Below are 26308 nucleotides of genomic sequence, written 5' to 3' on the forward strand. Positions count from 1 at the left end.
AAATAAAAAAGGTTTATTTGAAGATGAAAGACTTAAAGGACTCCAGTTTCGTGCTTATGCACTCATCAGCTTCAAAACAAGTTCAAAGTAAAGCACAAAAAAAAACACACAAATAAAAATTAGAAAATTTATATATTATTTAATTATATAATAAACAACAGTTTTATACAACTTTTTCATGTAAAAGATAATTCTAGTGTAGTAACACTTGATTATTATTTTTAACTTCACAATTAGTTTGAAATCTTTTTAGTTTTATCCTTTAAGTTACTTTGATAATGGCTAAGCTAAAATCTTTATATTTGATTATATTTATTATTATATTTATGAGTTATCTTTCCTATTAACAACCCAGTTGAAGTGTGTTGATTCGTTGACACACAGAAACATATGTTGGTAGAATAAAGGAAGATTACTGTATAATTTGTTTTTATTTATTTGATTATATTGACTTTTTAATTAAAATTACCTTATTTGTCACTTATAAATAAAATTAACACTGTTTTATAACTAATTTTTTTTAAATGTCAACAAACTTAAAATATTTTCTAAAAAACTTAAAATTTCACTATAGCAGGGTTTCCCAAAGTATTTTTCAAAAAAAATTAAAAAAGTTATAGCCTTTAACCAAATGGGTTATTTTAATGGTTTTTATGTTTTTGTCTTAACTACGTGGTCTCCAGTAACTTACTAATGCTATACTTACGAGAAGTAAATAATATACTAACAGTATAAGTTACAAAACTATTTCCTAAGTTATGAATAAAACACACTTTGAATAAATGCAATTTACTTTATTTTCAATAATAATTCTTAGTTCTGAAGAAAGAAACTATTAAATCACGACACAAATAAAATCTATAAAAAGTATCAACAATCGTAAAGTTACATAAATACTAACATCAACTCCGCTATGTAGACGTTTTCTTGATTCTCAATAATTGAAGTAAAACGTTACTTGATCGTACCGCGTAATAACTTTGCAACTAACTTTAACGCGTATTTGAAAGACAAAACGCCGATATATACGCGTCGGAATGAAATTAACTCCCTTGAGTTGTTTTGGGAATTGGTATAATTGTTTTGAGAAAGCATATCATTAATATTATTGTTACAGAAAATTCCGTATTTATTCACACGCTTTAAAATAAGAAAATTAAATGTTAATATCATTACAAGCCTCCCACCTAGATTTATCAAAAAACTACCATTAAAACCGCCTTAGACTTTTTTTTTTGCTTTTCATCATCAACTCCAGAATATCTAGTATAAGTTTCAAACTATGACTTTGTGGTTTTTACAGCTTATAGCCTCCAAATTTTCTAATTTTTTTCCTTAATATTTAGTATAAATTTCAAAACTACCTTTGAAAATTTCTTAGACCTTTTTATTGCTCTTCTTCATAAACTCCAGATATCTATTGTAAGTTTTAAATTATGACCTTAAGGGGCCACTTTGCTGACTTTGGGAAACCCTGCGCAATAGCAATGTTTGTATACATTAATAGTTTGATTGACATAATCACTTTTTAGTGTTATCTAAAATAGCTACTAAAAATAAATTTAAAACAAAAAAAAAGGAAACGGTTGGGCAAGTACTGGTTTTAATTTACGAAGCAATTTTGTTCAACATTGAAACATTGTTTCAGTTAAAAAAAATTTTTTTGTTCAATCTATTTATAATATTAAGCAAGCTTTTTTAGTTTTTTTCATTAATCTTTAAAACTGATTGTTTTACTAAAAAAGATTTAAATATTTAAATGATAAAAAATTACATCTAATAGCTCGTAAGAAATTTTATAAGTATGTGGTGTACGACTCGATAACCTAAATGTTCCTTCGTACACCAGGTCCTTAGACCAAACTTTTTTATTGTTCAATAAACAAAAATCTCAAAAATTTTATAAAAGGTTAGTTTTACAACCAAAGAAAAATTCTTTTGTGCTCAATTAGTATATAAAGTATAGAATAAAATACACTTAATGTATTTTAAATATATGATAAACCAGTTTTTTAGCTATAGATAGACCAAGCTTTATAATTTAATCAAAAATTCAGATTTTGAGTTAAAATGTTCATAAGTTTCTTTAGCTCTTTTTTTCAAATTTTTCCATTTTTAATTAATTTTTTTTTAACATAATAAAAATTTACCAACTTATTTGTTTTAGGTAAGATTTCCCCACAAATTTAACCATGACATTTTTGATTTTATACTTATTTATTTTTAGCTTAAAGTATTGATTGTTATACTTAGTATATTTTAAATGACTGTCAGTTTTACTATTTTGCCACATTAATATATTAGTGACATATTTGCATTTTCTTAAAACTTTGCGCATATTTCAATATTTGTATTTCTATATTTTTTAAGATTTGATAATGGAAGCTATATTATATGCTTAATATTTTATCAATTTGACGTATTAATTTTGTTCTAAGTTTTATTGTTTTTTATAGTTGTTTAATAATCAATTATACTTAGAAAAAAATTTAATTGTAATCAAAACAATATTAATTGTTATTATAGTAACTTATTATAAATTGTGTTTTGGAATGAAGTGATAAGTATTTAAAGTAGTTTAACAATCAGAAAACAGAACAAAAACTCAAAACAAAAACATGAGAAAATGGGTTTGCAGGAGTCGGTTTTACTGCAAACGTCGTATTTATTTAAATTTAAAATATTTTTTTAATTAAAGGCTTCAGAAAATAGGTAGTTGTTTTTATTAAAAGTTAAAAAAAAATCTTATTTATTAATGATTGAAACTGTTTTTTTTTTACAACTTTTACCTCATTTTACAAATTGAAGTTTTAGTTTTACAACCATGAATTAACAATATTATTCCTGAGCTACTTTACTAAAAAGCTACTCAATATATCGTAATTTTTACCACAAAATCAATATTATTTCATTCAACTATATATTGTGTTTAAAACTACGTAATAAAGTAATAGTTAAATGAGAATATAATAAAAACAGTACCATTTTTTATTGTTTTTTATGAGCTTTAGAAAAAAAAAATTGTTTTAACTAGACCAATGATCTCAATGTCAAAAATCAAACTATGCTGCATTATTTAAAGATAGAAACGTTAACCCAGTAATTAAAAGGTCCCCTAACTATCTTTTAATAGCAATATATTTTGTTTAATTCAACTTTTTTTTTTTTCTTATAAGTTTTAATATGTTTATATGTTTATAACTTGTATTTTTTTAACTATACAGCAAATTTTACAGTTTATTTTATTTAACATGAATGTATTAAACTATCTTAGGGTTAGCCAAGTTGATTAAAATGTTAATAATTAAATTTGTAGTTATTGATTTCTTTTTTAATTGACACATCTGTTTATTTATAACTACAGGTTGAAAATATAATGAAAATGTTATTTTTGAAATTGTGAAATAATTTGTAGACTAATAAATCATTATATTTCTTTTAGTTAAAACTAAAAAAACATTTTTAGGTCGCTTTATGGACGATGACAATTTTTTTGAAGACATTTTTATCGTGTTGGGTCTCTTTTTCGCATACTTTTTCTTTGCCATAGCTTGTGACAACTATTACACATCCATGCTAAGTTTGTTTTTATTTTAGCTTGAAGTTATTTAAAGTAGCTTTTGTTTTTTATACGGACGACTAATACAGTCAGTTCAAGTTGATAAAGTTAATAGTAAATGTCACTTATAGCTTTAGAAAATTTTTTTAATTAAATTGTATCGAAGGTTTTTTTTTTCAAAGATTACAATTGATAGTTAAAAAAACATATACATTTTCTAAACTTAGTTTGACACTTATAAGGTTTTAGACTGGCTTTCAACAATCTGAAACTAAATTTTGATATATATTGTGCATAATTTTTTATCTTGTACAATCAAACTTTCGGATAAACATAAGTTTTAATGTCATGGTAGCTAACTATTACAAAAAACATAAATAAGTTAAAATTCTATTGTAATATTCTTAAAAAAGTAATAATAATAACAACTATTCAGAGTGTTTTTTATATGTACCAATACTGTTTAGTTGTCTTAGTGGTCAGAATATATAAAACAGAGAAAACGATGCTTGAATTAAAAAAAAAAATTAAAGATTAATTCAAATTTGTTAATATTTTTATGGTTTTAACAAATTTTTCACTGTTAAACAATATTTTCATCGCTTCTTTTTTCTGTATTAGGAATCATGTTTTTTTTCACTGTGTAACTTCTTTAATAAAAATAAAGTTTGTTCACATCTTATCTTGTAAGTTGTTTATAACATGTATAACACTGATAAACTCTTTTTAACTAGAAATATAAGTAGTATGTTGTTATTTGATTATTATTTTGTAGATAAAGAGAAGAAAGAATAAAAGCAACGAAAGAAAAAAGATGCTGTTTAAGAAATTGAACATCTTAACATACTTTGTTAGAAGTTTGTAAAAGACTCTTTACAGCTTAATAAATTTATAAACATACAATATTGTTTCTTTTATAATTATTGATTTCCCAAGAACATTTAAATACTTTTTGAAGTCCAATTAGTACAAAATCTGATACAAAATAATTTATTCTACTAAAAATGTTAAATAAAAAGGCTAAAAATAAACTAATTTAAGGTATGTTGTTGATATTTAGTTTTTATCACCATCTCTGTTCTAGTTAACTTCTCATCAGAGTTATTTCAGTTTATGTCCGATCAATATCATTTAACTTCATTTTTATAAACGCTTTTTTTAAAATAATAGTTTGTTTGAACACGCCAGCCGTATAAAAGTATAAAACTAAAAACTACTTGTGTATTTGCTTCAGTTTTTCAATTTCAATTCTAAACTTTAAAGTTAACTATCAGCTACACCTTAAAAACTTAAAATTCAATGTTTGAGTTTTAACATAGTATACATTAATGAAAGTGATCAAAAATTCTGTTGTGTAAATCTTTATCAGACTTGCAATACTTATTGAAACGAATTGCTTAAGTAACAAACTAATTACTTGAGTATGTTATTTTAATATAACAAAAACTCAGTGTTCAGCTAGCATAGCGACAATAGAATCATTGCAACAGTTTGCCGGAACAACTTATTTTTCAACTGTTCTAAGACATTTTATCCTTGTTTATTGAATTTATAAAACTGAGATTTATTTCTTACACAACAAAACTAGCTCAATTTAACGACTAAAATTAGTGCTATTTTTATATATGGCAAATATGCTAGGTAATCGGCTTCGGCCATCAAGCTGAACATCATTTATTTACTTTGAAGTTTTGAGCTCAATTAAATAGAAAATAGAATAAATATTTCTCAATATGATAGATTATTTGCCATATTATATTATAGTTTATTGGAGGAAAAAAAATGACGCCCAAAATACTCAAAAAATTCTGGTGCGCGAAGAACCTTTCAGTTATCGAGTTGCATGAAACTCGTATACCTTTTTTTGTCTTATCTGGGTCGATACTTGTCTATAAACTGTTTTAAAAAGTATATACATACAAAAGTTTATAAAGAACAAACCTTTCAATAATTTACGTGAGTGTTTTAAATGTTAAATTAATCATAAATGTTTTTACTTCCAGCTTAATAACTCACCTTCGTATTTCAATATTATCTGGTTGTTGATTCACCAAGCTTACGAATGTTGAAATTTCAAAGGCAATACTAGATAAAAAATATTATAAGTTGTAAGATGAAAAAAAAATCAAAAAATACACAAAAGGCAAAATAAAAGTCTAGTACTTTTAAATAAATAATATTTTAATTGTTTTAATACTGTCTTACTGATGTAACATACGTGCATTTACTTGACAAAATTAGATTTATAATTTTTATACAGAAATAAAAATTTGTTGTTTGAGACAGTGCTTCTCAAAATCTACTGTGCACACTGGACAGATACACGTCATAATTGTAAGTGCACAACTTAAAATTTCTACTTAAATGCACAGCAGGTGCGTGTCTACAGTCGTTTTTTCACTGGAAAAATAAATCTGGTCAATTACAGATGTTTCTTTGAAGATTAAGTTAAAATTGTTGTGAAATGTTTACTACATTAGATATATCAATAAACAACGTATACTAGATGTCACCTTTAACAACAAGTATGCAAAATATTAACTGTTTTTATAAAGATTTGTTTGTGTTATAGAGTGATTTGGGTATTACCTTTTTTAAGTGAGGTAGCAGTAGCAAGTATTTCTTAAATAGTCAAGTATCTGGTAAATTAATTTATAAGACTCTTCAGAAAAAGAAGAAAGTGTATTTTAAAATTAACTTTATATTATTAACAGTGTTTTTATTTTCTATGTACACAAAAATTTGTTTCACAATTAGTGTTTTGCTCAATGAGCTCACCAGTAAAATAAAACAAATAAGAAAAAACGTGTACGAAAAAATATGTAGAAGATAATATTATTAGACATTAACATTCTGGCTAAATCTTAAAAAAGGCAAAACAAATTATAAGTTTGAAAACAGATACAAAAAATATTAACTAAGATTTGTTAAACTTGCAAATAGCGTTAGTAGTAGATAATAACTGTTGGTTGAAAGTTAAAAACAAAAAGTTAGTTACTACTTTGTGTGTTTTTCATAATTTTTAAAAGTTTTTGAACAGAAATTAATCTTAACTTTTTAGTCCCGGACAAGACATTAAACTGTATCCGTAGTGTATGACTCAAAAACCGAAAGGTTTTTTTGTACACCAGGGTCTTACACAAAACCTTTTGAGCGTTTTTTTTGTTCAATAGGCAAAACAATGATTAAAGTATAAACTATCAAAACGATTATCAATTATTGAACTCTTATAAGTGATCTTAAATACTTGATATTCAGGTAAAAAAATGAAAATATAAATCATCAAGTATAACATAACACCAATACTATTATCTATAAATTACAATAATTTTGTGAATAAAATTCGAACATTTTTAATTTTGTAGCAAGATTTTATCAACTCATAAAACAGTAGACATTCTTTTACAAGAAGTTAATTCAACGACAATGTTTACGATCATTAAAACTGTAGCGGTTAGATTTTTTTCATTGCATAATACGATCTTAACACTTAATTTTTTTTTCCTGCAAACTTATAAGTTACATTTTTTGAAAAGAAAAACGAAAACAATTTAGCATAAAGTTAATAAAAATTAAGCATTTTTCTTCATACACCTAAGTAGTAGTTTACTACTGTCTGCGGGCCAGATCCGACCTACTAACTTCTTAAAACAAATTTTATCTATGTCAAGCTAAAATAATCATTATAAAAGAGCATATACTATCCATAACTTCAAGTTAGATAATAATAAGAGGATATTTTTATGTTTGAAAACTAACTGAAGATTTTTGAGTTTTTATTATAATATTTTGAATTATAACTCTAGGTTAAAAAAATGTTTAACCTTTTTAGTAAACTAACGCAGTGTAAAATAAAACCATTGCTTGAAAAATTCTACTTAAGTAAATTATCAGATAGTTCAATTAAAATATGACTTGATTGCAATCAAATTTTTCAAATCCTATCAAAACTTCATTATTTTACAAATAAAAACTGTTTTAAACTAAAGTTTTTTTTTCAAAGCTTCTCAAAATCCAGGTCATTTTTGCCTAAATTGTTTAATTACAGCTATTTTGGCAACCGTGTAATAAATTTCTAAAAACTAATATTTTAAGTCTTAATCACAATGTTCTTCTACTTTTGTTAAAATCTTGAAAATTTTACACCTCTTTGAAAACTGAAAAATCAAAATATAAAACTGCTAGCCTGTTCTTTTTAAAAATATTTTTGTTATGTTTTAAACATTCACTAAAATGTATGTAAATAAAATCGTTTTTTGAAACATTAAATCTATAATACTTACATTAAAAATAGGTAATTTAACTTTATTCTTACGACATATAAACTGACAACATTCTTTTCAATACTTAATTACCAAAACCGTCAATAATTAAACAGCTTTTACATATTTCTTTTTTTAATAATATTTTAAACTGAGTTATCTTTGCTATAATAAAGAGTTGAACTTGACGTATAGCGTATGTGATATATTTTACGTGATTATGAGTTTATTTTCATAAAAAATAAATAAAACATTGAAACAAATTTACTACATAACAGATTTACTATTAATACAAATATAAGTAAAAACACTATAACGAAAAAATAAGGTTCCAAAAAAATTTAAATATTTATTTTATAACATTTATTATTTTTTTTTTTTAATTTAATATAAAGTTAATACTTTTTTATATTTTAATAACAAGTAAAATAGCAATTTTTCGAAAGAACTTGTTTTCAATATTAAATTGATTGAAACTGAATTAACTTCATCTTAGTTGTTGCAGTTCGAATAATTTTAAAAAATTATCTAACAAAATCCAATACTAAACAGATCAACTTTTTTTACTCTTCAATTTTTTCAGCGACGCGGAACCTGACGAAATCCGTCACCCTCAATCCCCTCTGCAGGGTCCACTCTGCGACCGAGTGGTCGCTGTCCAAGAGGAACGCTTGCTTCATCAATTCTCTGCTTCCCTCCACCGGCGGCCTCCTGTCGATCTGTTGCTTGGAAACGACCAGCTCGCCCTGCTCGTTCACCGATTCGACATCCATCTTCACTTTCCTCGACTCTGATTGGATATTATTATTTAAACAAGAAAATAGTTAAGTTTAGGAACAGGTAAAAATATTTTGCTTCTAAATGACTTTGCTTGTGATTGCAGTTATGTTTGAACTCTTTCAAAGTCATTTCTGGGGCCTTTATTTAGTTAATTAGTTTAGTTCTTTTTTTTTATCTTAATAATTTTTTAACTAATTGCAACTATTGAATATGCTTTGGTGGAATGATAGTTTTTGTAGTTTTTTTAAAGTTGCCAAACTATTTTTTCACAATTTATAAACATAATTTAAGTATTTTTCAACTTACAATACTATTATTACAAACTAGATTTTACTGGTACAATTTGACCTGCTTCATTTTCTAACATCAAATATTTTACATCTAAACAACTAACTGGGCATCTTTCCAACTTTCAGTGGGTTCATACCGACTATGTGCTGGGAAATATCTCTGCCAATCAACTTCAACTTCATCTTACCCATGTCTGTTTTGTTATAAGGATTACTATTTTAAAAAGAAATTTATAGAGTTTTACAAATAGTTTTATAATTTTTATTATCCTGTTAAGTAGAAGCGCCAAATTCAAAGAACAAAAAAAATATTTCAAGTAACCATATAAGATTAAATTTGAAATAGAGATATTTAAACTGTAAAGTAAGCTATAAAAAAAATTTTACAACAATTTATTTATTTAGTAAGATAAAATTAAATTATCAATAACAACTTATATTGCATTACTTCAGTTTTCCGTGTAAGCAAAAACTTAAACTATCACTGGTGGCTGTGAACCATTATACAAAATTAGTTTCTTGCATATAAAAAGAGCATAAAAATTTCAAAAATAAATTTAAATACAGCATTAACAGAAATAGCTAAAAAAACTAAATGAAATAACAGCCATTATAAACTACGCGCTAACCTTAAACCTTTAAAAACGCTTTTTTGCAAAAAGTTAAGTAATTTTCAAACTTTTAACCTCCGTGGTCGGCTTCCTGGTCTACTTGGAACCTGCACACGGCGGCGTACAAGCCCATGGGTTCCGGTCTCGACTTCTGCACGAGTCCTGACGGGTGGACGTACTGGCCGAGGTGCTGGTCACCACTGCTGGTCATCAGCACCGCCCTTCTCACCTGGATGTTTTCCCGCAACTTTCCTGTGATTGGTTGGATTGTTATAAAAAAAATAATTGCCTTGGAGCTTTTTAAACTTTTGCAAAAATATCATGCTGTAACTGTGTATGAAAACTTGAAAAAAAAATTAGGAAGCTGGTAAAAACGTTTTATAGTTGAAACCAGTGGTCTTCACGGTGTGCACCCACACAATCGGTGTGCACAAAATATATTTTTGCACGAAAATTTTAGAGGGCAAAAGACTCAATAGGAGTGCACGAAATTCATTTTGAAACCTTTTTCAAGAAAAGTTTTTGATGCAAGAAAATTATTCTGAAGCGAGAAAAAAAATCTTTGGCAAAATTTATAGGAACTCTGAGCTTGGGGTGCACAAAATCTTTTTTTACAGTTTAGTGTGAACAAGGACCACTGGTTAATTTAAAAGTATAAAATATAGACTGCAAAATAGTATTTTTAAAAACTAAAAATAAATAATTAAGAAACAGTAGGAATAATGAATTTAAAGTAAACGTATATAAATTTTCTAAAATAAAACAAAAGTTTTCTTCTAATAAGTTAAAAAGTCAACAACAATCTATAATAAAAAATATTACATAAAGACTTTGTCTTTTATTAGTTTTTGAGAATAAATTTAAACCTGCAGCCAATACAATGGTGTCATTTATTGTTTCTTTTCCATCTTTAGCTTGCAATTTCAATATGTCTTCAACCGGAATTTCAACCTGTTCGTGCAGTAAACTCAGTAAAAAGTTTGCAAGATAAAAAACTAACATTACTTTGAACAAAATATTTAATTTATTATTTACTTTTGGCTCTTCAGTTTTTCCAGCGAAATTTTCTAATATTAACTCTCCTGCTGATTTGACAATTTTTTGAAATTGGGGAGTTTTCGCAACAAAATCCGTTTCACAGTTGACCTACAAAAAATTTATAACAAAAATTTCAAATTTATATGTATTATTGTGATACATTTTTTTAGTAAAGTTGTTTAAATATAATGAAACATCAGCAAATATAAACATTTTAATTAATAAATCAACTAATAAACAAAATTAACTAGCAATTAAGTATGCTTAAATTACTGTAAAACTTATCAAAATATAAAAGCCAATAAATGACTATAATTTCTATAAATATATTCAATAAAACAACTATTTCAATGTTATTATTTTGATTTAAAATTATAGTTTTGTTTCAAATAACACTTTCTTTCGACCAACATAAAAATCTACAAGTTTTTTACATATTTGTTTAAAAAGTTGAACACTTTGTGGTACGCTGCTTCTTTAGTTTTTCTTAAAATTTGTATTGTAAACCCGAAAACTATGTTACAGGGTTGCCAAAGTTAAAAAAAAATCAGGTTTTCTAAATATTTTCAAGGTTTCAAATTACAAAATTTTTGTTTATTTTAACGATAAAATTAAGTTTAAGGTAAAAAACTGGCTTAAATAGCATAAAGATATTGAAAAGATATTCTAATGTTACTTTAAATGTGTTTTCTTGTAAATAAGATTCTAAATGATACAATAAAATATTCTATATGATAGATTTTTTGCATTAATCAAAATTATATCATTTTACATCTAATATTTTTTTAAGTTTTTCAAATGTTTTTTATGTTTTTTACTTATAAAACCAGGTTTATTTTGCCTAAATAGTCAAATTCAAGGTATTTCTAGGATTCTAGGTTTTTTGGCAACCATGTATGTTAACTAAAACTAGTGATGTACCGGACCCGGATCCAGACTTATTTTTCAAATTAGAATCCGGCCGGAACCGGACCCGGACTTTTTTTTCAAATTAGAGTCCGGCCGGAACCGGATCCGGACTTTTTTTTCAAATTAGAATCCGGCCGGATCCGGATATCAGACAAAAATGGCAATATCTGGCCGGACCCGGATAGTGAGTCCGGTACATCACTAGAATAAACTAGTCTGAGTCAGAATGAGGTTTTTAAAAACTGAAAAAAAAAAGAACTTTAATCTAATAATAAGTAGAACAGCTAGCCACAAGGTTTACAAATTTAGGTGTTATTTACAATTAAAATTTGTTCTGAACAATCTGAAATCAAGTTCTTGAACAAAATACACTAGAAAATTAAAAAATATTGAAAATTGGATCAGCTCAAACTCATTCAAAGTCAAAAAGAAAGCTAACCTGAGTTTTTATAAAAAACTAAACTAGCCTGAGGCAGTCCGAAATTTTCTAAAATTCCCAAAAGTTTTCAAACTAGCAGGGTTGCCACTGTTTAGTCAATAAAACTAGCTAGAGTGAGTATAAACAAGCATGAGTCAGAATGAGGTTTTTGAAAACTGAAAAAATTACTTTAATCTAATAATCAGTAGAACAGCTAGCAAAGGTTGACAATTTGGTAGTAAAGTTGTGGACTGATTGTGGTACACTTAACTTATAAGCACTACCCATCATAATTAAATCCTACCTTATTTAATTAATATCTAACAAATACTCAATTCTAACTGAGACTACTTTCTATAATCAGACACGACAGTTTTGAGTGATGAACCTTTTATATAAAACACAACAAGAAATACTAGCATATACAAAATTATTAATTACTTTGGTAACACTTTAAAAACTGGAAGCTATTTAAATCTATATCAAATAACTTAAAACAAAAAACTAAAAATTAAATAAAACTTTTAGTAAACAAGAAACTGTAAAATTTTTAATAAACTATTAGACCAGGGGTTCCCAACCAGGGGTGCTCGCACCCCTTGGGGGTGCGAGGCCGCATTCCAGGGGGTGCGAGATGGCTTTTAATTTTTGTATGATAAATAAGGGTATTTTAACTCTCTGATAAAGTTTATAAAGTTAAAAGGTACATTTTGTTATAAAAAAAAGTTGGCGCTAATTTTCTGAATTAATAAATTTTATTAATCCGTCATATAGCAAGAGCGAATTTCTAGAAGTAAATTATTTAAACTAATTTCATTTAATAACTATTAGTTTAGAATTAACATTTCAGTAAAGCTTTCTTAGAGTTTTACACTTGTGAATTTTAAATATCTATTCTTTAAATATTTTAATTTCTTAACTGGCCAATAATTGTTTAAAACAGTTAATGAGCTAACATCTATTTTAATTAAAATACTTAGATATAAATTTGTATCTTCAGCAGTTTTTTATTAGCTGTCAAGAATAGGTTCTTTTAAGTCTATTACAATTATAACGTAATCTTTTATAAAGCTTAGTTGTGCAGAATGTGGTGCTTAAAGATTTAACATCAGTAAATTGTAAAGTTCACAGCAATTACTGTATGTTATACCATTTAAGAAAACTTGTTTTTAGCTTTAGTGAAACCAATTTTTATAGATCAGCCAATATTCAACGCATCAACTTTACATCTATTCATTCCTTTTAGGAACTTAAACCGTCTACATTTTTCAATTTATTTTTTTTCTATTTATGTTGTAAGCATACAAACTTTTTTTTGTATTTGCAAATATATTGAAAAGTAATTAATTTTTTTAGTTAGTTTAAGAATGAGCAGGTAGAATTACAAGTGATCAGCTCTAAACTCACTTGCTTGACCTTCAGAAAACGTTTATCGTTGCAAAGGGAAGAGTAAGTTTTGATGTTTTCTACCTTATAAAAAAGAGATAAGACTTGTTCGAATATAGTTTGTTATGATTTTAAAATTCTAAGTATTTTATTTTTGTTAATGTAGTACACTATCATAAAAATAAAAATTATTAATTAATGAAGTGAATGATTTTATAATCAAATTATTAATAAATAATTATTGTGTTAGGGGTGCGATATCAAATTAAGAGACTTTAGGGGTGCGGGGTATCAAAAAGGTTGGGAACCACTGTATTAGACTATAAACCTAGCTTAAATATTTAAACAATTAAACACCTGTTGAAATATTCACTTTTAAAACCAAACACTACTTACAATAAGCATTCACAAAAACTTTCAAGATATTTTGTTGCTTCAAGCTACACACCAAATTAACTAACTGCTCACATATAAATTGCCTGTCATGTTCTGATGTTTTGTTGCATCAGTATTTAGTTTAAAACATTTCGTCATATGATTCTCATTGGCTCGTACATTCAACCGTATTAACTCTGAATATTCTCTGAGCTCAACTTTAAACAATAAATAATGCAAGTATTCATTCCAAAGTTTTCAATTTTACACCATATGTAAAGAGTTGCATTTCATGAAATGTTTATTTCATAGTTTAAATGTAAACAAATGTAAATTAGTCACGTGTACAAAATGAGCCAATCACGGTAGGTGTTTAATTTTAACTGACGAAAATGACTCTTATTAATTTACACAGGGTTTGTTTTTGAAAAAATACTTTTTAGTATGCTCTTTTTTACTAACTAGATACGGGTCCGGCCGGATCTCTGTTAGGATCCGGCCGGAACCGGATCCGGACTTTTTTTCAAATTAGAATCCAGCCGGATCCGGATATCAGACAAAAATGGCAATATCCGGCCGGACCCGGACCCGGATAGTGAGTCCGGTACATCACTAACTAAAACATGATATTTTTTTTTATAAGTTGTCTAAACTTAGATGTTTGTTTTCAAAATATCCTTTTACTGTTTTTGTATAAATAATGTATTATTTAATATACTCAATATTCAATAAAGCTTTTACCTCTACCATGACAGCTGAATTTTTCGAGCTTGCCAGTGAAATGAGGCCCTGCTGCATGGACCTGTTGCTTTGCAGTTTGTCTAATCCTTTCTGCTTTGCAATCTCCATCAAGTGAGCTTTTGCCTGCGAAAAATTAGTTGACGGTGAATGGTGAAGTTTACATGGACTTTAGTTATCAGATATCGTTTTGACTTTAAAATCTAGCTTTTTTTCAAATATGTATATATTACAGTTGGTAATTAAAGTGATATTTTATCAAATGTAAAAGTAAATATTTTAAAATTAAGCAGAGTTATCTAATTAATCGAAAACTAATTTGTTTTAAATTCTTTGTTTGAGGATATTTTACAAAGCTATAGAAAAAATGCTAAAACTCATGATCAATCGATCATGAGAACTTCAAACTTTTCCTTACAACTGAGCAACTACCACCGAGCCAAAAAACTCCTACACAGAAAACAACATGCAAACCAACTTTTTCCAAATCGTAACTGGCAGCCTGGAGGGCTTGTCGGCAGTTGATGAGCGGATACCCTGTTTCCTTTCTCAACACTTGCAGCAGCTTCTTGCTTTGCGCGTCAAACTTCGCGCCCGTTTTCGAGCTGTAACACCTCAATACGAGATCGTTTTCACAAAATAGCAGCCTGATAGGCGTACTAAATTTGTTTGATATGTTTAGCTTTCCGGCTAACATGGCGTTCATTTGTTTGTTTAAATATAATTTATACACTTAAAAAATGTGTTTTTTAGCATTCAAAATATTTCAAGTATGGCGTAATAGAGTATTTTACTTGATTTTTTCATAATCTTTATACTGTAAGTATTATTTAATTTTTTATAAACCTTTTCAGAATTACAACTATAAAATCTCATAAACAATCGTAAAAGTGAACACACAAAATTTTTACAAGACGAAAAATTTTATAAGCAAAAAATACAAGCAAAAGAACATTATCAATAAATTATGTAATACATTGAAAATAATAACATTAACCTAAAAAAAAGTTTACTAAGACGAAATAAATTTTTTAAAAAAGTGTCTTGATGATTGTACAAGTTTGTAAAAAAAACCTAATTGTCCTTTATAAATTATCTGGTTCTCAAAATACCACCTAATCACTTTTGAAGAACTCGGGTATTTTGGATCGAGGCGACGGCCTTGCATCGAAACCAGACACCCCTCCCTCTTCGTCACCGTCCAAGAAGTTCCTCTCGAAAGATCTCTCCTCCGCCTGCTTCCGTTCGCCTCCCTCCAAAAACCCCCTCGGCAGCTCGTTCAGCTCCGGCCTCCTCCTGTTCCTCTCGATGAGCCCCCTCATCGCCTCGTCCATGCCGAAGAAGTGCTTCTTCACCCGCCTCCGGTGCCTCCTCCCCACCGGCCCGTCCTCGTCGCTCAAAATATTCTTCTGAACTTGCCGCATCACGTCGATGAGCTGCTCGCACGTTCCCACCTTGCTGCTCAGCAAGCAGTGGGGCGAGTCGAAGGTGAACACCCCGTCCTGAACCCTCCTGACCTGGGTCGCGACGGCCGACGAGTAGAGCCGGTCGCCGATTTCGTCGATGAGGAGGCGCAGCGCCTGGCAGGACTCGTCCACGCATGTCACCTCTGTTGTTTTGAATTTGTTTTATGTACAACAGAATACGCAGAATTACTCATGTTTATCAAGATCGTAGTTTGTTAAAATACTTTTTTGTTTGTTATTTCCCACTTTGTTGTAACTTGGTTTAAACTCCTAATAGCTAGTAATGGTTGTTTTATTGACATTGAAAAATAAGAACTGTAAAGCAATTCATGTTGCTGATTTTTTTAAAAGCTTAATGATTAAATTTACAATTGTTTGTCAAAACAAGAAACTTTTTCAACAGACACAATAAAAAGTCAAGCTTTAAAAAGTACACAGTTTCTAACGTAATTTGAAATCGGGAGCATCAAACTCTAGCAACTTTACGTTGAGAAAGATCGGACCCAGGAAAGACTTTGGCTTCAAAATTCCTTTTGCAGCCATTCTGTAGGCTTCTTCACTTTGTAAGTCCACGTTAGAAGATCTTAAAAAACGTTACAAAATGTAAATTGCTAAATTAAATCATTAAATTTTTGCTTAGTTGCATATTAAAAATACAGAGCTCTTTTTGATTACAGTATAAGTAATATAACAAAAAAGATTAATTATACTTTTTTAGTCTCAAAAACAAGTATCTAGATATTAACTCTAAAATAAAACTGATGGGTTTACTTGTTATTTAGTTTTTGACAATACAAGTAGCAGTGAACTTATTTTAAAAAGTATGAATCATAAGCACAAGCTAAAAGTACTCAATTCACTAATAGTTTATGCAAAATTGTAGGCAACTATAGCATAAAAAATAATGCTATAAATGTTTATCTATTTTCCTCACTACTTTCTTTTGGACTTTTCCAAAAAAAAATTTGAAGTTATTTCAAAACTAAACATTACCTTAAACCTTTTAGCAATCTACAGAGTAACTTTATTCATATATTTTTTATGAATTCATTTAGGTTAAGTAACAACAAAGCAAATACTTCATAGATTGAAGTTGACAAAAATTAATTGCTTCAGCAGTTTAAGCTTTTGACTGAGCATATGGAACTAACCAGTATAGTATCACGTTGTACTTTAAAATTGCAAGTACGAAAGCATACAAGAAATTATTAGGTTTTACAATATATAAAACTATTTATTTAATAATTTTGTCACTGCTTTGTATAAGTTAACTAAAAAAATCAATATTTTTCTATCACCTGTTTTTTTTGTAACTTAAGAGGAAAATGTTTTTTAAATTCTTTTAAACTGTACTAACGGCATAAACGGAGCAATAATATACATTAAAATCTATGCACTTTTAATTGTTTTTCTGCATAATTTATCAAAATTTGTAGTATAATTTTACTTAGTTAATTTTAGTATCCCGATTTTACCTTCTAAAAATAAATTATTTTAAATTGTTATACATTTTTAATTAAATTTTTATTGTTTAAATCTATAAAAATATTGATAAACTTTAAAACATACTAAAAAAATTTAAATTAGTAAGTTACTTTTGTAAATTACTTTGTGCAGTATTTCTTAAATTGGGCAACGTCGCCCCCTCGAGATTTTGGCCATCATAAAGGAAGTTACTAGAAGGAGGCGAAAATTAAATGAACAACAAGCTAGTTTAGTTGCGACATACAATAAAGAAGGCAACTACTTCTGCACAAACTTCTGCAAAGTGGGCAACTATGTAAATGAGTTTGTAAAATCTTGTCTAAAGCCTGGCCACCGCAAGTCAAAAGAAAACACCACAACCCACAAAAGCCAACCTGAACAGCGCGTTCCTGTGCGCCCCCTGCACCAGCGCCAGCACCTTGCTGATGCTCCCCGCTTTCACGTGGTGCCACGTGCTCCTCTCCTGCACCCTGCCACCCTCCGTCCCGTCCGTCGTCCTCAGCCCGAACCTGCCCCGCACCTCGTATGTCCTGCTCAGCCGCTCCTTGTAAAAGTCCTCGATCATCTGCTCGCCCAGCACGTTCAGTCCCATCACTTGAAGTTGAAATTTTTATTTGAAGGATCATTTTTAATTTGTGCTCAAGCGACAAAGCCACTTTAGTGAAACGTAATTTTTATATTACTAAAAAGTGTTTTTTAAAGCTACTGTTTAAATAAATATAAATTAAATTGCTAGTTTTTCGACGTTTTTTAAAGATTTTTGTTCGAAATTCAAGGTTTTTCAAATTTTTTTTTTAAGTTTCTCAAATTTCAGGATTTTCCAAGCTTTATACTTAAATTATCAAATTTCAGGTTTTTAGGCAACCCTATATTGTGATAAAAAAGATAAAGTAAAACAATAATGTTGTATTTTTAAAAATATTAAAACATATAAAGTCTAGAAAGTTAATTGTTTCTAAATAAAGTATACAAGTAATAAGTTAAGTTCAATTAGAAAACAATTATATTTTGAAATTAGTTTTGTCTATTAAGCTAAGGTTTAGAATATAAAATGTAATTTTTAGAGTTTTTTGTATGAGTCATTTTAGAATTATTTAGTACTAAATCTACTACAACATTATGGATTACTAATTAAAAGTAATTTTGGTATTACTAAAAAAAGTATTTTTCTAATGCTACTGTTTTGTAAAAGACATATTTGATTTGCTTTTTTAGGCCCAATACTTAGTCAATTATTTTTTATTAACAAACTTCAATAAAAGACATTTTTTATGTCAATAAATTTACTAAATAAAAGCATAATATTTCAAAATATATATTTTCAAATTGTTTAAACAGACAATAGCTGTTTCAAATGCTTTAAATTACATTTGTTTTCTTTTTTAAAAGGTAATGTTGATTTTAAAAAATATTGCTACTTTTAACTAATATATACTAAACAGCTTTAAAAAGTTCAAATTCATTACTATAAAGATAAAGGGACGTGAAAAAAAACAATCAAAAGTACATTTTGCTATGCTTTACAGAGTAATTTTGTGATAACAAGGTTGCCAAAGGTTATATAAAAAAATGGTTCTTTTAAAGTAAAAGTAAACGGTTCTTTTAAAATAGTCCACTTTTTGGACAAAATTAAATGTAGGGTATAAAAACTGTCTTAAATAGTATACCAAAATTAAAAACATACTGTAAAGCTACTTTAAACGTATATCTTAGTAAGAAAATTAAATATACTTTTTTTTTCTGTATGATAGAAATTTTTTATCTAAACAAAATTTGATTACTTTACATGTAGAAAATTTAAAAATTCTTAAGTTAAGATATTTGAGTTTTTTTAGAGATTTTGTTCGAAATTCCAGGTTTTCCAATTTTTATTCAAAGTTTCTCAAAATTTCATGTTTTTTACTTAATTTGTCAAATTGCAGGTTTTTAGGCAACTCTGTATTGTGATTAAAAAAAATAAAAGAATTAGGTAGCATTTTAAAATATATAAAAACATATAAAATCTAGAAAGTTAATTGTTTCTAAATAAAAAATGCAAGTAATAAGTTTAAGTTATTATTATAACATTAGAAATATGCAGTTTATAGTGATAATAAACTTTATTATTTAGAGCATGTTTATATATTATTTCATGACTTTTTCTTAAATTTTTTTAAAAACCCACATTTTTTCCTGAATTTTTTTTTTTTTTTTTAATTTTTCCTTACTTTTCCTGACTTTGTGGCAACCCTGTAGGCGTTAATTAATTTTAAATTATTCATTCAAAATATTTATTGTCTAAAAATTTGTTTGATAAAACCAGAGTTCTAAAAAATTCAAGGGAAGTTGGTAGAGAGTATGTAAAAACTATTAGTAGTTCAGCAATAAATTTATCTAGAGTTAAGACTTAATTATTCTGACTATCAAAGTTTTTGAATTTTCAAAATAACATAAGGGGGTTACAACCATGTGTAGTTAGTAAACTTTCAAACTTTTACTTACACTTATCAAAAAAAAACAAAAATTTTATAAACTTTTTATAATACAACTGATTTTGAAAGTTATTAATTTACCTTGAACGCCAGAGGCTTCATAATCAAGAGTATGACCTAAATGCCAATTCAAATGGTCTTTTGTGTATCTTGGTCCTTGAACTGTGAAAAACTATTACCATTTATCACAACCAATATAAAATCTTCAACTAAATATTAATCATTAGCTATTTTTTATGGCAACGGGTCTAAATTGCACGAAGACGATTTCGCACCAAGAGTCAATTTTGACGAGTTACATTTTTGCACGAGAGTAAAAAATACTGAAAAAATAAAAATAAAAAATTTACCAAAAAAAAAAAAACAATATTTAAATAAAAAAATAGAAAAAAAAGTTTCTGACCAAGGGTAAGGATTATGGGTAACAGTGATAGTAAAAATAATAATAAAATATAACTAATAAAAATTATAATAAAACTAAAAATTAATTTAAAAATAGCTACCGACCGAGGGTAAGGGATAACAGTGATAGTAAAAATTTTTTTTTTTTTAACAAAAAAAAAAATTTTTTTACACAAAAATCAAATTACCGACCGAGGGTATGGGGTAACAGTGTAAGATAAAATTATAAAATTTAAAAAATAAAATAACTCGTGCAAAATTTACTGCTCGTGCAAAAGTGACCCTTCGTGCAAAAGTATCTTCGTGCAATTTGGTGCACCCGTGCAATTTTGTACCCTCGTGCAATTTAGACAGCTAACCATTTTTTATATGTAAAAAGTTACTTAAAGCATATTATGTAGTCAAACAAAGTAGCTGTTTAAATAGTTATGTTAGTTTAATTTTTTTAATCTAAATTACAGAAATTTAACATTAAAAGTTTAAAACTCGACATTAAAGTTTTTGTTTTTTATCTAAACTGAGCCTACAAGAAATAGAACACAAAAGATTATATTGCTAAAAATTATATAATAAGTTTATTTTAAATAGGTATGGGAAAAGTACGGCCAAGAACTAACACACCAACAAAAGTGTCATGTTTTTTAGCTTGAAAACAACTTGTACATAAAATATTTTTTTAACAAATATTTGAAACCAATCCTTTAATTTTCATTCTAGCAGACATTAGTTCTTATCAAATGAATACTTCATTGTAATTTTTCTTTTAAAATGTGTGTTTTAACTTTTATAGTATATTTAATAGTATATACAACTTTTTTTAAATATACGGCCCGCTAAGATATTTTCTTAAACGATTCCGCGAAAGACTTTTTTTAATAAATCTGGCCCGCCGACCATACAATTCCTATCTAAAAACTTAAACCTAAAAAAAAATAGTAAAATAAAAAAAGCAAAACCTAAGGGATGATCAAACCAGTCTGGTACGTTCACAGGAACTAAGCTGCTGTTATTTACAACATCTGAAAATCTTTCATGTTTGATCTTTTTTCGAAGGCTGTAAGACAAATCTTCTTCTTTCACATCTTGCAACCTTTTGAACTTCACCATGCACTTTGGAGGTCTTTGTTCTAAAGAGTTCAAACCTAAACAAATTATGTTATGCATGTTTTGACTTTAAATGTTTATTGTCTGACAAAATTAAGACAATTCAATATAAAAAAGATTCTATTTGAATAAGATTTATTTAAGCACTGACGAGGTCTTTGACCGAAACTTAATTTGTAAAACAAGTTCTTGAAAGAACAAATTCATTATTTCTTCTCCAGTAAATGAAATCTCTCTTTTTGTATTCTTAAAACCAAAACGTATAATAAAAAAGATACTATTATTAACTTAATTTTCAGTATTAAAACGATTAAAAAATTAGATTAACTTGACATAAAAACATATTATTTACTTATTTAAAGCAAAAATAGCAAACTTTAAACAAAAAAACGTACTTGTCAGTATTTGAGAGTTGACCTGCTGAATTAGGGAATTGATTGTTTGGTTGGGCATCTTGTAAACTGCAAATAGCCCTTCTAAATTACGATACGCTTTTGCTGCGTTCATTTTTTAATTAAATACTAAAAAAAATTAATAATAACATAATTCTATATAAGCAGTGAAAACTTGTCAACAAATTATTAGTGAAAAAATCAAAGAATGTATAGAATATATAACACATATTTGTTAAAAGTTCATGCATAGGAATATTTAACACATAATTTTTATTTATACTTTGGTTTAAAATCTGTCCTTAAAAGAGAAAAAGAAATTAAGACATTATTATTTATCAAATGTAATATTATTTTATAAACAACCGGTATTCACATTTATATTTAGTGCAAAACTTAAATATGTCTACTTATTAATTAAAGACAAAAATCAAAGCAAGTTTGAGAGTTTATTACCTTTTAAAAGAAAGTACCTTACAATGATTCAAAACTAGTAAAATTAAAAAGATTGAAGTTTCAAGTGTTCTTCTCATAAGGCAAAAAACGACCTTCATTTTAAAGGTCAGGTTCAAAAAGTAAGATAACTGAATTGGCGGTTGAAGAAAGTGCTTATAAATAAGAGTCTTAGCTCTTCAAAGCATCGAGCTTGGCTAACAGATCATCAACGTCATTGTCCTCCTGCTGCTGCTTGGAGCCGCTGCCGATCTTCCCAGGGTTCGAGACGCTGTTCATCTTTTCGTTCATCTCGATGCCGATCTCTCCCAGCACCTGGTTGACGATCTGGTCCTGCTCTTCTTCGTCTCCCTCCTCGTCAAAGATGTCGTCCATGACGTCGTTGATCATCTCCTTGCTCATGTCCATCTTCATCGACTCCTTCTGGAACTGCTGCATCTGCTGGGCCATCTTCTGCGCGTCCATGCCCTTGTTCATCTTCTGCATGGCCTTTGTGGAGTTGCCCATGGCCTTGGCCACCTTCATGTTCGAGTTCATGGTCTTGGCCTGCATGCCGATGCTTCCTATCTGCACCTTGGCGCCCACCAGCTTCGTCTTCTGCTTCCTGATCTGCACCAGCTGCTTGGCCAGCACGTTCAGCACCGACTTGTCCCCCTGCTTGGCCGCCTTCTTGATCTCCCCGACCAGCTTCTTCTCCTCCCTTTCCAGCTGCGCCTTCTCCCGCTCCAGGCCCCGCTGCGTGCGCTTCAGCTCCCGGTCCTGCTCCTTGATCATCTGGTCGGCCGTCTTCTTTTTCCCGAAAATTTTGTCCATGATGAGTTTTTTTTAAGTCTGAAAAATGATCGGTTGTTTATTGATGCTTTCAGCTAAATTTTTTTAGTGCATTTTACAGATTAAGAAAAAAAAATGCAATATATTCAGATTTTTCGATTAAAAGTTCAATATTTTTAAAATTTATTTAATAATTAAATAAGGTCGTTTTATATAAACCCAGTCTTTATATAAAACTAATATACAAAATTTTCATATAATCAAGGATAAGGTTTTTAAAAAAGCATAAATAAAGTATAAAAATATTAAAGTTCAATAAAAATAGCAACAACTAAACTAATGTTTTTAAATATAATAATTTATAAAAGTATTTATGAAACAATTTTTATTATAAGGCTGTATATGGAAGTCTAATAACAATTATAAGCCATTAAAAAAAGTCTAAACTTAGAGAATAAAACTTTAAATATAATAAAAAACTATAAAAGTTCATATGGTTTTAGGTGAAACTTATTGACAATTTTTTCATAAGATAAGTTTATTTCACATATTTTTTAAACTTCTTCAAATAATTTTGATGTCTTTTGTTCTTATGTTTGATTACATTCTAACACAGATTAAGTTAAAATTTTGGTACAAGGTAATATCATCTTACATAAAAAAAATATTTTTTAAGTAATTTAAAATTTAAATGATCTCTAACACTTGTAGTTAATGATTAACTGGAATTATTTATGAGAGTATTATATGCAATTAAATAAGAAAATGATAAATTTTTTAATGAATTATATCGAGAAGATCTGTTTTAAAATTGCATAAATTACACAATATAAGGCAATGGATATATTTATGATTAAAATAATTAAACAAAAGCTATATAGATTTTCAAAACATAACATTTAAAAAAATATATGTTGTGTTAATAAAAAAAAAATACTTCAATACAAAATTTAACTCCTGTAGAAAGATAATTTTGTCAACTTTGAATATTTTATAATCGAAGAACAAACTACAACTATTTACATAGCTGTTAATACAACTATCAATATATAAAATGTATATAAGCTGAAAAATATACAACTGCTTAATTTTGTAGTTAAATGCTATAAATTATTTATAATTAGGCATTGCAACAAGGTGATAAGTTTTATCATAAAAAATCTTTAAAGGAAACTAAAAGTAAAACTTTAGTTGTAAAAAAATTAAATATGATGAAATTTTAAATAAAGCCTTGATTAAGTTAAGTTTTTAATTACAATAAAACGCTTTAGCTTTATTTATAATTGTTAAATTTGAAAAATATATATTAAGATGTTTAAAAGAATGTCTTGAAAAATTTACAAGCTCGTAGAAACAAAAACCCTATCATAAATCAAAGCAAGAAGGTGATATTTAATATAACAATCTACTTTTATTGTAATTTTTTAAAACACAAATAAAAATAAAACTAGTTCAATGGACTTTTTCTAATTAATTCAGCATTATTTGAGATACTCATGCGCTCTTCAAGCATCAAGTCAATATTTTTCATAGAAACAATATCTTTCATAGATATCAAAAACAAATCGTTATCTTCTTTTTCAAAAGTTGTTTTACCAACAATGTGCTTATTATAAGCTGATAAGCTGGCAATGAAAGAACATTCAGAAGTTTTGCAGACTTGAAAAAGTTTTCTTTCCCACAAGTTTTTCTCTGAAATACAAATCAAACTTTTTCCACCCCATTTGACTTCTTTAACAGTTTTAGTGTCATCCTTAGTTGACATGATAATAGTTGCATACCCACTTAAATTATCAGTAACAACAGGTACAGTGTGCAAAAATAAATTGTCACTTAAAATTGTGTCAGGCGGAACTCTGCACCCACTGATGACACAACCATTGCTAATGATGCTGTTTTCACCAATGACAGAATACTCAATGACGTTTTTTTCACCAACTGTGACGTTTGCACCAATTTGAGAGGACATCATACATGATAAGTTGTAGTTGTGTGTGACATTGTACTGCGACCAGGTGATGTTATTTTTTAAAGAATCATTTTGTTTGTCATTGCAAATGTTTTTATGAGTGTACTTGCATACACATCCATTGCAGCTGACAGTTCTTTGTAAACTTAATTGCTCAATCAAACTGCTGTAGCCATTGCAGCAAAGATGACTAATGTACTCTTCCAAAGTTCCTACGTGGCAAAACTCAGACCAAACTTTACACTCATCATTGTTTTCGAATGCAGTCAACGCAATCACAGTCAACTCTGTACCTTTTAAAATCTTATACATTTCTATTCTTCTTGTTACCAAAGATTGGCCTATTTTGACAACATTTTTAGTGTTATTAACATATTCTTTTGAGCTGTCAGTACCAAGTGCCTGTAGAAAGTCACCATACGCGTCCAGCTCACACTTCAAAGGTCTGACAGTTTTGTAATACTTTAAGAGCTTTGAACAAACTTCTTGGCTCATGAAAAAGGCAGAATCAGTCAAGGCTCTTTTATCTGCAAACTGTTCCAACTTTGACAATACTGCACCCTCATTTTCTATAGTTTCAACTGAAGGCTTGTGCAAAAACTTACTGCAAGTGTAGCTCAAAGAGCTGTTTTCTGATGATTTTTGGTTCAGCACAAACACTCCATGGCCTACTGCAACATCTAAACTTGAAGGAATGCCTAAAGCCGTGACTCCAATGGAAGAAAACTTCCAGTCTTGATTAAAATCATCATAAGCTTCTATTGTGTCAGAGGAAGACACAAAAACTCCTCCACAAGATATTTTACTCGGAAACTCAACATAAGAAACTAGTTTCATTTGAAGCATGTTAAACAATCCTGACACATTTTCACGTGGCAAACTGACAAAAGCCTTGCCCAAGCAACTTGCAGATGGAAACCTTTGGCTGTAACCTCCTGCATGGACAACTAAAACTTTTAGTTTGTCCCAGTCAGTTCCATGTAAGCTGTTTAAAACAGACAAGACTTCAAGTGTCGAGCCTCCATTGCCAATTTTGTACTGAGGTGGGTCTTCAACTACTATGTATTTGGATTGTTTTGGTAGGTTTGGTTTGGTGAGCTCCAGTTGCTTCTCAAAAGCTGCCTTTTGATTTTTGTCTGCAGCTGTTAAAACAACAATGTCCCAAGTTGGCAGGCAGTTTTCATTGTTTGTTATTAAATTGTAATAATATTGAAATCTTTTGTTCATTTTCAGCGAATTTTCAGTTAAACAAAAGCTTGGGTAACATAGGTGATTTAATAACTCCTTAAGTAGCTTTAATATATAAACTGTGCTTCCAATAGTTTGATTTAAGCTTAAAACAGTTTATAAAGATACCTGCAAATAATTTAATTTGAATTCAACGCATACTCTATAAATAAAAAAAATCCTATATAAAAAAGGGTGTTTA

The 26308-nt window shown here is 28.2% G+C and overlaps 4 protein-coding genes across 5 annotated transcripts; all 4 read right to left on the reverse strand.

The window, feature by feature from the left end:
- Positions 1-8004: 8004 nt before the first annotated feature.
- On the reverse strand, positions 8005-15095 carry LOC145834098 (elongation factor Ts, mitochondrial-like). The gene is made up of 7 exons (XM_082941447.1): positions 14845-15095; positions 14370-14492; positions 10538-10648; positions 10369-10453; positions 9578-9754; positions 8996-9085; positions 8005-8611 (listed from the first exon to the last, which is right to left on the reverse strand). Exons 1-7 carry the CDS (start codon positions 15070-15072, stop codon positions 8385-8387), a joined length of 1041 nt encoding a protein of 346 aa, XP_082797573.1. The 5' UTR covers positions 15073-15095; the 3' UTR covers positions 8005-8384.
- Positions 15096-15257: 162 nt separating this feature from the next.
- LOC145833227 (pseudouridylate synthase TRUB2, mitochondrial-like) lies at positions 15258-21817 on the reverse strand. 2 transcript variants are annotated; one of them, XM_082940423.1, is made up of 6 exons: positions 21690-21817; positions 21147-21332; positions 19870-19950; positions 17692-17911; positions 16279-16415; positions 15258-15975 (listed from the first exon to the last, which is right to left on the reverse strand). In XM_082940423.1, exons 1-6 carry the CDS (start codon positions 21799-21801, stop codon positions 15482-15484), a joined length of 1230 nt encoding a protein of 409 aa, XP_082796549.1. In that variant the 5' UTR covers positions 21802-21817; the 3' UTR covers positions 15258-15481. The 2 variants fall into 2 exon arrangements, with proteins under 2 accessions (XP_082796549.1, XP_082796556.1); XM_082940430.1 differs by lacking the exon at positions 19870-19950.
- Positions 21818-21859: 42 nt separating this feature from the next.
- On the reverse strand, positions 21860-22966 carry LOC145829531 (charged multivesicular body protein 2b-like). Its single transcript, XM_082937365.1, has one exon. The coding sequence runs from the start codon at positions 22950-22952 to the stop codon at positions 22311-22313; it is 642 nt and encodes a 213-aa protein (XP_082793491.1). The 5' UTR covers positions 22953-22966; the 3' UTR covers positions 21860-22310.
- Positions 22967-24052: 1086 nt separating this feature from the next.
- Positions 24053-26190, reverse strand: LOC145829865 (fucose-1-phosphate guanylyltransferase-like). The gene has a single exon (XM_082937745.1). It carries the CDS (start codon positions 26104-26106, stop codon positions 24358-24360), a length of 1749 nt encoding a protein of 582 aa, XP_082793871.1. The 5' UTR covers positions 26107-26190; the 3' UTR covers positions 24053-24357.
- Positions 26191-26308: the final 118 nt, after the last annotated feature.

Source organism: Thalia democratica, chromosome 1 (assembly GCF_965202585.1).
Source record: "Thalia democratica chromosome 1, ktThaDemo2.hap1.1, whole genome shotgun sequence".
NCBI classification, from domain to species: domain Eukaryota; kingdom Metazoa; phylum Chordata; class Thaliacea; order Salpida; family Salpidae; genus Thalia; species Thalia democratica.